Source organism: Trachemys scripta, chromosome 5, assembly GCF_013100865.1.
Source record: "Trachemys scripta elegans isolate TJP31775 chromosome 5, CAS_Tse_1.0, whole genome shotgun sequence".
NCBI classification, from domain to species: domain Eukaryota; kingdom Metazoa; phylum Chordata; order Testudines; family Emydidae; genus Trachemys; species Trachemys scripta.
In genome coordinates, this window is record NC_048302.1 from 114,782,904 (window position 1) to 114,797,906 (window position 15,003).

At 40.0% G+C, this 15,003-nt stretch overlaps 1 protein-coding gene across 6 annotated transcripts in view; it reads left to right on the forward strand.

Annotated features, from left to right (window-relative positions):
• EVC (EvC ciliary complex subunit 1) overlaps positions 1 to 15,003 on the forward strand; it is an 86,369-nt gene that overhangs the window by 9,794 nt on the left and 61,572 nt on the right. For all 6 annotated transcript variants that reach the window (XR_004645873.1, XM_034771844.1, XM_034771845.1 and 3 more), the window contains exons 3-6: positions 2,610 to 2,693; positions 3,167 to 3,399; positions 5,328 to 5,412; positions 9,446 to 9,544. Coding sequence is in view for 5 of the 6 variants with exons in the window: in XM_034771844.1 (XP_034627735.1) it covers positions 2,610 to 2,693; positions 3,167 to 3,399; positions 5,328 to 5,412; positions 9,446 to 9,544 (501 nt within the window). In the remaining variant the exon portion in view is untranslated. The remainder of the gene's footprint in view (positions 1 to 2,609; positions 2,694 to 3,166; positions 3,400 to 5,327; positions 5,413 to 9,445; positions 9,545 to 15,003) is intronic.

Sequence of the window (15,003 nt, forward strand, 5' to 3'; positions counted from 1 at the left end):
GATATGACTATCTTTAGGATTGTCAGACTGGTCTGGAGAACCCCCGTAGTGGTATCAGGGGCTTATGGACCCCTTACTCCATGATCCAGTAGTCAGGAATTGGTCCACTATTGCAAAACCCACAAAATGTGTAAAAGAATCAATCTTACTTTGATGACCTCAGTTCACTGCCTTTCATTTAAAACTGAGTTGGCTGCTATCCACGTAGTAAAGGGAGCCAGAAATGCAACTGTTTTAAAAATGTGTAGTTAAACTGTGCTCCTCATTCTGCCTATAAAAAATAAGTTATGCTCACCCACAACATGTCAGTTCTGTCTAGCCAGCCCAGTCCTTAGCTTGCAAATGGAAGTAGGTAAAAGCATTTTAACTGTAGCCAGTGCTTGTTATAGACACTTTAAATGTAATGTAAAGTTCTGATGGGACATGAATTCTCATTTCAGATGTGTCCAAGATAGATGACAAATTTATGGCTGAATGGCCAAGTGTTCTTGGACTAGTCGTGAACAGAAAATATTTTATATTCATATCAATGATTAGTTTTTCCTTTGAGGGAAAGTCATAGAATCATAGAATATTAGGATTGGAAGAGACCTCAGGAGGTCATCTAGCCCAATCCCCTGCTCAAAGCAGGACCAACACCAACTAAATCATCGCAGCCAGGGCTTTGTCAAGCTGGGCCTTAAAAACCTCTAAGGATGGAGATTCCACCACCTCCCTAGGCAACCCATTCCAGTGTTTCACCACCCTCCTAGTGAAATAGTGTTTCCTAATATCCAACCTAGACCTCCCCCACTGCAACTTGAGACAGTTGCTTCTTGTTCTGTCATCTGCCACCACTGAGAACAGCCTAACTCCATCCTCTTTGGAACCCCCCTGCAGGTAGTTGAAGGCTGCTATCAAATCCTCCCTCACTCTTCTCTTCTGCAGACTAAATAAGCCTAGTTCCCTCAGCCTCTCCTCGTAAGTCATGTGCCCCAGTCTTGTGCAAATACTTTGGCATGTACGTAGCTTCATGCATAGCAGTGTGTCCCATTGAAGGGCAGAATCAGGTCCTTAACTACAGTAATTTCTATAGTACACATGTTGCAAATATGAGAGCACTTTTATAACACATTTAGGGCTAGTCTACACTGGCAATGCTTTGTGTAATCGCGGTGCTCCAAGAGAGCTCTCCCAGCGCTCTAAAAAAATCACAGCCATGAGGGGCGCGGCTCCCAGCGCTGGTGCACTGTCTACACTAGCACATTACAGCGCTGAAACTTGCTCTGCTCAGGAGGGTGTTTTTTTCACACCCCTGAGTGAGAAAGTTGCAGCGCTGTAAATTGCCAGTGTAGACAAGCCCTTAGTGTATAGCCTTGTTATATGAAGGGTGTTTCCCCTCCTCGCTGCCAAACCAGTTTTTTAAAAAAAGCCAATTTGTTCCAATTACTGCTGACCAAAGTTGTGCAGAGGCTAAGCCACCAATTCATTAACTAGAATAGATGAAAAATGCACTTGGTTAGGTTAGTACTTATCCATTGCAATAGTATCCTACACCATGCATATAAATAAGTGGGACTCCTCAGTGTGAACAGGGATATGACAGTCTAGCCGTCTGGCCCTCTATGTCTTGCACTTGTTGAAACAAAAAATAAAAAAAAGTTTGGAAGTGAAACAGACATTATGTGCAGCCATCAATGCATGACTCATTTTGATTTTCTCTGCTCATTTCAATGTTTATTTTTGGGCTTCCTTAGTGCCTTGCCATTTCTTACAAAAATCCTTGAACTAGCAACTGCATACATTTCAGCAAACCAGATTGTTCCATTAGTAATACAAGGAATACAGGAGTTAAAAAACCTCCCAAAACTTGGTCTCAGTTATTGTATGTAGTACACATTCCCAGTGTTCTTTGTGTAACCCAAAGCTGATCACCACACTGCAGCTATGCGTGAAGAAGAAATGAACTAAAAAGCATGAACAGGAAGTCTGACTAGCTGTAATTTGCAGCCGACAGGCTGAATAGAATACATCATTTAGAAAAAGTCCTTTTGAAAGAACCTCTCTTTTCTCTCAGGGGCATAGTTAAGGGTTTTCCAGTATTTATATTTTAAGTCATTCTTGAAAAATTACTTAATTTAATTTAGTTTTATTTAATCTATTGTTTCTGTATTTAAATTTAAAATCAAAATTCCTAGTCAGACCATGGCAGCCTATCCTCAGGCATCTCCATTCGCCATATATATTATTAAAGTAATTTCAAAATCTCATAGGAAAACTGGATTTCTCTTTCACTGTGGGGGGAAAGAGAAGGAAAATGAGCTGTGAAAACCAGCTATGGTCTATCACCACTTGCTGGAGCAAAGTTCTTTTCGGAGATGGAGCTGTGGTAATAAACTTCCAAAACAATTACAAAACCATAGACGGTTCTCCTCTTCTTTGGGCTTCAGGCTCTGACTTGGACCATGAGAAGACGGTTCATGTCAGAGTGTAAGTCCAAAGACAATCTGTGATCAATAAAATTCCTAAGCTATCCAACCAAAAGGGCTGCATGGAACTTCTGCTAAAGATCTAATCAGAGCTGCTATTCTTACCTAAGCTTACAGTATTTTTCTGTTGTTTCCATACAGGGAAATGAGTCTTCTTTGAACAGTAACATCACAGCATTTGCACTAAAAGCAAAAGTCGTCTATCCAATCAATCAAAAATTTAGGGTAAGAGTTTAGACTGTAAAAAGTAGTGGCAATCATTCTGTGACTGTGTAAATTGTAGAGTGGGAAACACTGGAAGAAATTTACTATTAAGCCTCGTACTTTACAGTGGGTTTTTGTTTATAGCAAATTGATCCAGGTCTTATCCTATGTGGTGCCAGCTGTCCTCAACTGGCACTGAAATCTTCAGCACTTCACATGGGCCTGATCCAGTTTCCACTGTAGTCAATTGGAAGTTTTCCATTGACTTTGACCCAAGAGACATTCAGCACCTTGCAGGATCTGGCCCTTAAACAGGCAATATGTTCATAATTTAATAGAAAAACATATTTCCCAGTCAAAAACATAACTAGTTCTGTATCGACATTTTGTGGTGTACAGTGTTGCAAAAAATTGTGAAAGTAGCCAGCATTCACGAGCTGCTCATTGTCTTAATATTATTTGGATTGAATCAGCTAAATTTTCTTTGTCCCTAGCCCCTGGCAGATGGATCATCCAATCCATCTTTGCATGAGAATCCAAAGCAGGCTGTTCTGCCTAATCAGATAATGGAAACGTCTACTTCAAGCAGCCTTGGATCCCTGAGTCATGGAGACAAGGAGGACTGTAGTTCATCTACAACAATACATTCTGCAACTAGTGATGACAGATTTCAGGACCGAGCCTTCCTGAAGGTGACCTGCTTCCCTGAAGTTCTGACTTGTGAGAGGTACAAAAACAACTGGCAATAGTTTGGTCATTTGAAAACACACACTTGTTTTTTTTTCAGATGAACTGCTGTAGATCTGGCATGGATGAAGAATCAAGATTCTTAAATCCATGTGTTGAAGGCATACAGTCCAAACTTAATTATAGGAAGCTAAACCTTCTTGGAAACCAAGGAAATTGCATACTATTGTGTGTTGCAAATTGGTTTACTTACGACAGACTTACGGGGAAAGGAGTACAAGCAACAGCATTATCATGAGAAAATCCCTTTTTACTGTACTGTGATAATACTACAATATTAGCTTTGAAAGGCTGTTGACCACATAGGGTCCAATCCTGCCAGATGCTGAGCATGCTTTGTACAGGATGCTGAGCCCCCTCCACTCCCATTAGAATCATTGGGAGCTAAAAGGGTTCAGCCCCTCACAGGAGCAGATTCATAATAAGCAACATTTTCAAAGATCCCTAAAACACTTCCTGCTAAAAACGATTGTTTGTTATTGTCTCTCTCACCCCACACTGTATTGAGGATATAATTGTTTTATTGTCTTCATTGATTTCAAAATATTGATACAAATCTATACATAAAAATAAAAAATACTATGGATGAGCAATGCACATAGTACAAAGTCAGAACTGCTGCCACTTTCCTCTCAACACCTCCCAGTCTTTTAAAACCAGGGTGCAAGAGCTTTTCCACCTACTAAGGATTAGTCCTTGAATAGTTGCTTACCTCATCAGTAGTAGCACAGAAGCAAACATGAGTAAGGGTGTCAGAACTGGGTCCTTAATACTACAAAGCACATATTTAGGGCCAGATTCAACTCTTACTTAGCCGTGGCAGCGCTTTAACATGGCTTGTGTAGTCACGGCAGAGCGGTGGGAGAGAGCTCTCCCAGTGCTCTAAAAAACCCACCTCCATGAGCGGCGCAGCTAACAGCGCTGGGAGCGTGGCTACCAGTGCTTGTGCACTGTCTACACTGGTGCTTTACAGCGCTGAAACTTGCTGTGCTCCAGGAGGTGTTTTTTCAGATCCCTGAGCGAGAAAGTTGCAGCACTGTAAAACGCCAGTGTAGACAAGCCCTTAGACTGAGCAGTACCTTACTGTGAGCTGAGTCCCACAGAGTGTCCAGTAGACTGTTCCCAGCCCAGTGGGACAACTCACATACTTAACATTAAGCATGTGCTTAAATGCATTGCTGAATTGGAGCCAGAGTGCTCAGTACCCTGCAGGATCAAGCCCTGTAGCCTGGGGATTGGAGGCAGGAACTCCTGGGGGCCTACTCTGCCCATATCAATGGGGGTTACTCATCCTGCAGTGGGGAAAATAGGTCCCTGTTCAAATACCATGGTGATGGCCATGCTGTAATAACCTGGATAGACTCAGCATTCTAATTTTCACTCTGCCACTGAGTTGCTGTGTGGCTCTAGGCAAATATCTATATGTTTACCTCTTTGTATCCCCAGTTGCAACATAGGGAATAAGAAACTTTGTCACAGGGTGGGACATGGAGAGTCAATTAATGTTACTGTAGCACAACTGGAGGTGGAAAACATTAAATACGAAGTATTATTATTACTTTTTAAATTACAGCTTTTCCCCCTCTTTATTCTAGCCATCCCTCCATATTGTTTAGGCTTGCTGTTTATTTGAAGGTTGCTGTGCCTCTAATGTGTTAGAGCATTGTCTCTTTTTATCTCTCCGCAGCATTTTAAGATACTTTGTATTAAAAAAAATGCAATATGAAAATTGAATTGACTTGTTCCAGGGAAATTGCTTTTATGAGAATTCAGCACTTAAAAGAAAAAAAGTTAAAAAAAAAATTACAAGAGTGTTACCATTTTCTATCAGTTTTATTTTTGCAGTGTGCTTTGGCACAGTATAAGTAGATTGCTGCTAATGAATGTTAAACCTCTGCTTTGTTTTAGTTTTGATGTTAAACTGTGCCTGTATAGTCTTCTTTTGAAAGAATTGCTGCTTCTTGATACTGAACTAAGAAGGGAAAAACAGGTGGTAGGTACAAATTTTTTATGTATAGCCATTTGAATTAGAGACAGGAGCTCCTTTAGAAAGCTTAGGAACTAGTCAACATAATTCACTCTGACTATCAGACTCCCTTGAGGAAAGTGTTGTATTTTTACTGCACTATATTTTATTTGTCTGTATGTCATAAATATATATCGGCTCAATACAGGGGTGACTGGGTAAAATTTAATGCCCTGTGTTATACAGGAGGCCAGACTAGATGATTTAATGGTCCCTCCTGGCCTTTATAGTTTTTGTTTTTGTTTTAGTTTTGCTTAAAATAGGTTATCCTATCCAAACATTTTGTAGATACATTTGTCTTCAATTATGGGTGTTAATGCTTTGCAGTGTCAAGGATTGCATATTCTCTAGGTAATATATGAAAAGTCAATATAACACATTCATTACCATTGTGATGGGCACAATCACCCTGATTCAGTATGGTACAGAAGTGAAAGTACCCCCTTATTCTGCTGCATGGGCTACCCACATTACAAGTCACAAGAGGAGACCAGCCTTCATTGGTTGGGGAATGGGCAGACAGGTGTGTAGGATTGATGGAGTCTTAATTGTGCCCCACAATGCATTGGACATTACAACTGAGCTGGGGCAGAATGAGAAGTATTCTGGTATTACAGAGGATTATTTAACCCTCTGAGAGTCAGAGTTGATTCGCTGGTCTGCGCCAGGGTTGGCCCAGGTATGCAGCACCCCTTTCTCAGAGCAGATTGGAAAGTTACAATGTAGCCCTAAATAAATAAATCAGATGATTTTCTTGCTAATACAAATTGCAGATATTCTCATGATTTGTAAGCCAGAGTCAATGTTTTGTTTTGTTTTTTTAAGGGGAAAAATAAGTTTAAGGCTCTATTCTTCTCCAATGGAGAGAAAAATAGGACCTGACCCCGATTAAAAAAGTGGATGGGGGGAATAGAAGGGGAAATAAAAGAGGCCTTTAGCAAGGAGAAAAGGACAAACTGGGCAAAATGGACTTCTGTGATTAAAACAAAAGAGTAAGGTTTTTACACAGAATGCAGACTTCCATTGGGGATACAGATATGATGCGATACAGAATCATTGTTACTGTTATGGGAGGGGTTAAACCACATTCAAACAGGAGGGTGTAACCACTACCCTCATTTAAGTTGTAAGAAGCCATTCAGCCAGATAGCTGAAACAGTAGGTGCCTCCAACCAAACCAGACACATGCCACCTGTCAGGATCCCAACAAGGGCAGTCAGGGCCAAGAGTCAGAGCAGGTGCAAATCTGGGGCTGGGAGTAGCACAGACGTTCATATTCAAGTTCAGGCTAGGATCCCAAGGGTCCAAGTCCAAGTCCGAGACAGTTTTCAGGGTCCAAGTCAGGAGGCAAAGTCCAAATCAATCCAAGGTCAAGCCAGGAATTCAAGAGCAGGCACAATCATGGCAACTATAGAAGATCCCCACTTGTTGCCTGAACACTTCCTGAACCACCCCTTGGATTTATATAGGATAGGGAGCCAATCAAGAGCCATGGGGTTGCTGTCTGTCAAACCCTTGTGGTGGAATGCCCCACAGTCTGTGTCCGCAGCAGGTTATGGGAAGTGGAGCGCACCATCGTTACAACTGCTGCTGGTTGGCAGCCTGGAGCTGCTAGCTACCTGGGAACTCTGTAGGCCTGGGTTCTAGTCCCCGAGGGCCTTATGTTACAACACAAAGGCACATGGAAGTCTGCTTAGGAATTTGATACATGTGGGCAGAGAGCTTATACTTGGTGGAGTGGTGTGTATGTTGAGAGAAGCATCAGCAGAAAAGCCAAGGACAAGCACTGGGAATGTGGTCCTGAAAAAAAAGCTGTGATAGAGCTTTTGGGCTAAATGGAAGAAAGGGGTTTGAAACTGCGAGAAAGGATCCTATTTCTTGTTTGAGCCCTGCTTTGTTCAGGGAAATGAGACATCGTACATTCTTTGTAAATAAACAAGATTACATTGAAGAAACACTTGACTCCATCACCAATTTATATCATTAACGAAAACAATCCACAAGATCCCGAATTTTTAGCTAACTGTTCAGGTCAAAAGGGGGTAACATTACAATTATAGCCTAACTAAAGTAATCTAAACACTGGGTATAATCCTCTCACACACACCCCACACCTCCATATGATCACATTATATCAGAAACAAGTAAATGTGATTAATACAATTAGCATGTTTCAAGAGGCAGCATTTTCTAGACAGACTTTTAAACACTCTTGGGAAGGAGAGGAACCAGAGTGTAAGCCTGGGGAGTAGATTTGACCCATTCAGGTGTCCTCTCTTGGTGGGCTCCTCCCCATCTTCTTAAAAAGGTTTCTAAGGGAGACTAAAAGAATTCTGGGATCAGTGTCGAAGATGATCTTCAGTTTGTGTGAATTAAGAACAATGAATTTGATCTCCAGATCAATAACTAACTTGTTGACAGGTCTAAAAGTTACAACATTGTGCCATAACATAACAGAAACCTTGAAAGACAGATGATTAGATCATTTGATTGCTGACAAGAAGCTCCACAAAAGGAGAGAACAAAATTGCATCATAAAATTGCACTCTGAGTAGCAGGAGCTGGTTTTCATTAGTAGGCTTTTGGTCCAAGGCACGGTGAATGTTTTAGTCTTGAAGGTTCCATTTTTTGCCCTCCAGGTTAGTGCTTCTGAGAGTCTGGTCTCAAAGAAGGAAACTTCAGTTTTGGCTTCATTATCTTCATAGTTTGCTTTAATTCTTTTATTTTTGGACAGTATTTGAAATCTTAGCATTTTGGCTTCCAGTTTTATTTTCGGAGGGCACGTTCCGCCTTTCATACCCACAGTGTCAGCAGGTGAGGTACACGTCATCATCTCTTGTATCTTTTTCCATCCTACTGAGACTTGTTTTACCAGCGAGTCTATTGATAATAAGTTTTCCAAATTCTATTCAACTGCAACGTTGACTTGTCGAGCGACTCCTTGAATTATTTTTTTGTTAGCAAGGAATCCATCCCTAAGGATTTTAATAGCTTCCCCCATTTTGGATCCAGTATGCTAAGGTTTCCCTTTCCTCTTGTCCTTTGAAGCCGCACTAATGGCGAAGAGTTTGGAATTCAGCCATTAACTGTTAACTTAAAGCTATTCCACTTTTTGAATATATATTGTGGAGGTTTGTATGGCATCTGCTTGGTGTAAATATGAGAGACAAAAAGAGAGAGTCATATATCCTGGCACTAAGCTGAACACATTCGAACAACAACTTTATTTGTTCACTTTCAAGATTAACATTTAAAAACCCCACAATAATCCATTTACTATCTTTTCTCTCTGGCTTTCAAGGAGATACGTGGGAAGGACTTGGGTGAAGATTCTGCCAAGGATTTAAAATATAATTTGTTATATTTTTGCTATTGTCGATATTGTGATCAGGGAAGTTGATTAGAGTCTATTTAATTGAAGGTCTATTTTTAAGAGATTTTCCCAGAGCCTGGGATCTTCCCAGAGCCTGTAACTCTTTGGTTACAGATGGTATACAAATGAGCGGCTTGGTTACAAATAGTAAACAAATACAGGTGAGCAATCCTAAAATGGCAGCTTAAAGGTGAAAGCATTACACTACAGGCATTCGTGAGGACACTACACCTTGGGCACATATAAAGTTTTAGAAAAGATCCACCCTACTTTGAACATGCCATTGTGTGATAGCTACCCAAAGCAGAGACATGAAGTCTGATGTTTGTCAGTCACTTTCTTATCCTTCAATGAAAGGCCTTGCATATGCTTTAAAATTTGTCAGTTGCCTTAAGTATGTAAAATTACGTCTGTCTTTATAGGAGTGTAGGAAGTGTAAGAAATACTGGAAGATAATGTTATCCCAGGCAAATTGGAAGAGTTTCAGCATGACTATTTTAAGTGTAAATTATCTTTTCTGCTATTAATATATTTTCACTTACAACTCATCCTCATTCATACATGTAATCACCAATAATGATTATCAAAGTGATTATGTTTTATATTTATTTCTCTTTTTTCACCTAGGTATTTATTCAGGTTCTCAGAACATACCTCTTCGATTTTTACCATAAAAAGAAGATTACTGAAGATTTGTACCAAAAGATTATTTTGACGCAAGAAACTGTAAGTGTCTCCATTGTTTAATGTTTCAGCCAACAGAAAATAAAAGTTAAGCAGTTTGTGAAAGTTCAACCATATAACCCTGCTGTGTTGATTTCTTTTACATGGAATAATGCCATTTGTAGTGTACTTCCAACTTCCCTCTTTTTTGGGAGTGGGAAAAGGGGCAAAATGAAGTGGAAGATGTGATTGCTGAACCCCTGTGGTGGATTATCCATAACAACTTGTGTCTGAATGTCTATCTGTCTATCAAAAAATACCAATTACTACAGTGCTGTTTCCAATCTGTTAGGAGAAAAGCCTTTTTCACAGTTTAGTCCTGTCTAGAAAACACTGTTTTTCTGACCTCAGCCAGCTGCTCAATAGAATGAATGATCTCTAGGTGTAAATTCATTATCTGACCCCCCCATTATTGTCAATAACAACATACTAGGGGGTGCAGTACCTGAAGGAAATTCTACGCTGTTATCAAGAAAATGTACCTGTTTTTCTCTCTGTGCAATTATTTTCCAACCATATACTTTATTGAACTCCATTTCTGGGATTGAGGCTTTTCACACTACACACTTACAGTTAATGTACATTGCTGAAAGCTGCTCTTACTCACAGTTTGGATCACATTATGTTTGTGAGATAACAGTTGAGAAAAAATGGTACAGCACTAAGAATAAGCTGCTGGAAGGTTACCAGCTGTGCCTCACTTAAAAAAAAAAAAAAAAAAGAGGTAGTTAGTCTAGAATTAAAATCTCTCATGTTACATCAGCACTAGTCAGTAGGGATTTAGATTGATCATGCAATATCACAATCAATGTATTAACACTGGAGGTCTCTATAATTTTATCTGATAGCCTATGTCTCCATGGATTTCTGTATTAAGATCAGCTTTTGATCCTCAAATTTAATATTAAAGTTAATCATATTTAGAAAGAAAAGAGATACAAGGAATAAATCCTTGTTTCAGAAGCAGATGCTGGATATTGACAAACTTTAGACACATGAATATTACAGGGTAGACAACTTCCATAATGTCTCCTAACCTTTAGTTAATGTTGTTTGAAAGCACTGGTCTCTTCATTCATCCAACTGAGCTACTGTAAGACATGTCATGAGTTAAATATTGCTTTTATCTGAGATAGCCAGCGCAGTTTGGGAGAGCCTGGGGAGGAAGGATAGTCCAGTAGTTAGGACACTACTCTGGAACTTGGAAGATTATGGTTCAATTCCCTGCTCTGCCCCCGATTTCCTGTTTGACTTTGGGCAAGTCACTTAGGTTATGTCTACACTACAATTAAAACCCCACAGCTGGCACATGCCACCTCACTTGGAGTTAAGGGGCTATTTAATTGCAGTGTAGGTGTTTGGGCTCAGGTGGAACTGTGACTCTAGGACCCTGTGAGGTGAGAGGGTCCCAGAGCTCAGGCTAACCCCAAGCCTAGTCGGGGAGGCTGCATGTACACTGCAAAACAATAGGGCTTGAACCCTGGGTCCCAGCTTGACTCAGGCTCAGACCCTCCACCTCTCTGGGATCCTGGGTTAGCCTGATTTCTTTGTAAATGAAACGGGGGTTAGACTTGAGTCTGAGTTTGAACCCTGGGCTTACATTGCATGTAGACATACCCTTGCTTTCTCCATGTCTCAGATCCCCAGCTATAAAATGGGAATAATAATCTCAATGCACATAGAGTGCATGAGGGTGGTAGTTGTAGGATTATCGTTTCCCCACTCATAGACCAGGTGTTCCCTTCCCTCCCCATCGCCCCCCACAAAATACTTAGAATTTGTCAAAATGGAAGCCAAGAAATTTTCCAGTTCTCGGTTGCCTAAATAAAAAATAAGAACATAAGAATGGCCGTACCGGGTCAGACCAAAGGTCCATCTAGCCCAGTATCCTGTCTACCGACAGTGGCCAATGCCAGGTGCCCCAGAGGGAGTGGACCAATAGGCAATGATCAAGTGATCTCTCTCCTGCCATCCATCTCCATCCTCTGACAAACAGAGGCTAGGGACACCATTCCTTACCCATCCTGGCTAATACCCATTAATGGACTTAACCACCACGAATTTATCCAGTTCTCTTTTAAACGCTGTTATAGTCCTAGCCTTCACCACCTCCTCAGGTAAGGAGGTCCACAAGTTGACTGTGCGCTGCGTGAAGAAGCACTTCCTTGTATTTGTTTTAAACCTTCTGCCTATTAATTTCATTTGGTGACCCCTAGTTCTTGTATTATGGGAATAAGTAAATAACTTTTCCTTATCCACTTTCTCCACATCACTCATGATTTTATATACCTCTATCATATCCCCCCTTAGCCTCCTCTTTTCCAAGCTGAAGAGTCCTAGCCTCTTTAATCTCTCCTCATATGGGATCCGTTCCAAACCCCTAATCATTTTAGTTACCCTTTTCTGAACCTTTTCTAGTGCCAGTATATCTTTTTTTAGATGAGGAGACCACATCTGTATGCAGTATTCGAGATGTGGGCGTACCATCGATTTATATAAGGGCAATAATATTTTCTCAGTCTTATTCTCTATCCCCTTTTTAATGATCCCTAACATCCTGTTTGCTTTTTTTGGCCGCCTCTGCATACTGCGCGGACATCTTCAGAGAATAAATAAATAAATAGTGGTGTTATTTCATAAAATCCAAAAGGCATAGACAAAAAAGTGAAATTTTCATGAGAAATCCTGATTTGCTGAAAAGCAGTTTTCTATTCAGAATGCTTCCAGTCTCAGACGACTTCAAAATGGACATTTGTGTAGCTCAAAAAAACACAAATCACAGCTGGCTCTATTCTTTTCCTAAGAGACACGCAAGTTGTAATCTACACGGTTGCCCTTCTCAGCCCCTCGACAACATGATGCTGAGGTGCTTTGGTTTAATAACAGCTTAGAGAACTTCCAGCTCTGGGCCTATCAACCCAGCACATTTCAGAAGCACTAACTCACATGGGGATAGATTTTTTTTCAGAAGAGCTCAGCTCCCATTAGGCACCTAAAAAATAAGGGTCATATTTTCAAAAGTTCCTGTTGTGGCATTGATGACCAGACTTTTTCTAAAGAGATCAATGTCTAACATGCTGAGCTTCTTTTGAAAAAAAATCTAGCCACTTATTTTGATGCCAACTGGGGACTGAGCTCTTGACAATCTGGCCTGTAATGTTTTTAAAATGTTACAAACATTGGGTTGTGGCATCATTGAACGGAGATGACTGATCCTCAAAGACTGTATTTGCATAAAGGGAAAATTACTTTGGCAAGGAGCAATACCACTGGTATTAGCAGAAGTATTACATTTAATATTATATTTAATCCTGCATTGGCAGGACAGTGGACAAGACGTCTTGCTGTAATAAGCATTTTTTTATTTCTTCATTCGTTGCTTCTACGTGAAAGCTTAATGGGATTTTGATGACAGAACGTTTTTAAGGGTCACTAAAATGTGTTTGCAGTTCTTTAAGACATAAGATATTAATGTAATTCTGTAGGAGACAAAATCATGTGGTAGAAAAAGGCTTGAGAAAGAAGGCACGTTTGAGAAATATGCATCTCAGTGTGAACCCATGGAATAAAGATGAAGGACTGAGTTTTTTGTTTATTAAATCTGTTGGGAAGACATTATTTCACTTACTCCATTTAAAAGTATTTATTTACAAATTTAGTCCTGAGTGGAGCGCAGGACCTGGTCCAAGAGGTAACTATAACAGGATCACTTGGAAATAGTGACCATAATATAATAACTTTAAACATTCCTGCGGTGGGAAGAACACCTCAACAGCCCAACACAGTGGCATTTAACTTCAGAAAGGGGAACTATACAAAAATGAGGGGGTTAGTTAAACAGAAAATAAAAGGTACAGTGACTAGAGTGAAATCTCTGCAAGCTGCATGGACACTTTTCAAAGATACCATGATAGAGGCCCAACTTAAATATATACCCCAAATTAAAAAACACAGTGAAGGAACTAAAAAAGAGCCACTGTGGCTTCACCACCATGTAAAAGAAGCAGAGAGAGATAAAAATGCATCTTTTAAAAAGTGGAAGTCAAATCCTAGTGAGGTAAATAAAAAGGAGCATAAACACTGCCAAATTAAGTGTAAAAATGTAATAAAATCCTTTTTGGGTTTTCTTGAAGAACAGCTAGCCAAAAACTCAAAAGGTAATAACAAAATGTTTTTTAAGTACATCAGAAGCAGGAAGCCTGCTAAACAACCAGTGGGGCCCCAGGACGAGATACAAAAGAAGCACTTAAAGATGATAAAGTCATTGTGGAGAAACTAAATGAATTCTTTGCTTCAGTCTTCACGTCTGAGGACGTTAGGGAGATTCCAAAACCTGAGCCAGCTTTTGTAGGTGACAAATCTGAGGAATTGTCACAGATTGAGGTGTCACTAGAGGAGCTTTTGGAATTAATTGATAAATTTAACAGTAACAAGTCACCAGATGGCATTCACCCAAGAGTTCTGAAAGAACTCAAATGTGAAATTGCGGAACTACTAACTGTGGTTTGTAACCAGTCCTTTAAGTCGGCTTCTGTACCCGATGACTGAAAGATAACTAATGTAACGCCAATATTTAAAAAGGGCTCTAGAGGTGATCCCAGCAATTACAGACCAGTAAGTCTAACGTTAGTACCCGGAAAGTTAGTTGAAACAATCGTAAAGAATAAAATTGTCAGACACATAGAAGAACATAAATTGTTGGGCAAAAGTCAACATGGTTTCTGTAAAGGGAAATCATGTCTTACTAATCTATTAGAGTTCTTTGAAGGGTCAACAAACATTTGGACAAGGGGGATCCAGTGGACATAGTGTACTTAGATTTCCAGAAAGACTTTGACAAGGTCCCTCACCAAAGGCTCTTACGTAAATTAAGCTATCATGGGATAAGAGGGAAGATCCTTTCATGGATTGAGAACTGGTTAAAAGACAGGGAGCAAAGGGTAGGAATAAATGGTAAATTTTCAGAATAGAGAGGGGTAACTAGTGGTGTTCCCCAAGGGTCAGTCCTAGAACCAATCCTATTCAACTTATTCATAAATGATCTGGAGAAAGGGGTAAAAAGTGAGGTGGCAAAGTTTGCAGATGATACTAAACTGCTCAAGATAGTTAAGACCAAAGCAGACTGTGAAGAACTTCAAAAAGATCTCACAAAAGTAAGCGATTGGGCAACAAAATGGAAAATGAAATTTAATGTGGATAAATGTAAAGTAATGCACATTGGACAAAATAACCCCAACTATACATACAATATAACGGGGGCTAATTTAGCTACAACGAATCAGGAGAAAGATCTTAGAGTCATCGTGGATAGTTCTCTAAAGACATCCACGCAGTGTGCAGCAGCAGACAAAAAAGCAAACAGGATGTTAGGAATCATTAAAAAAGGGATAGAGAATAAGATGGAGAATATCTTATTGTCCTTATATAAATCCATGGTACGCCCACATCTTGAATACTGCGTA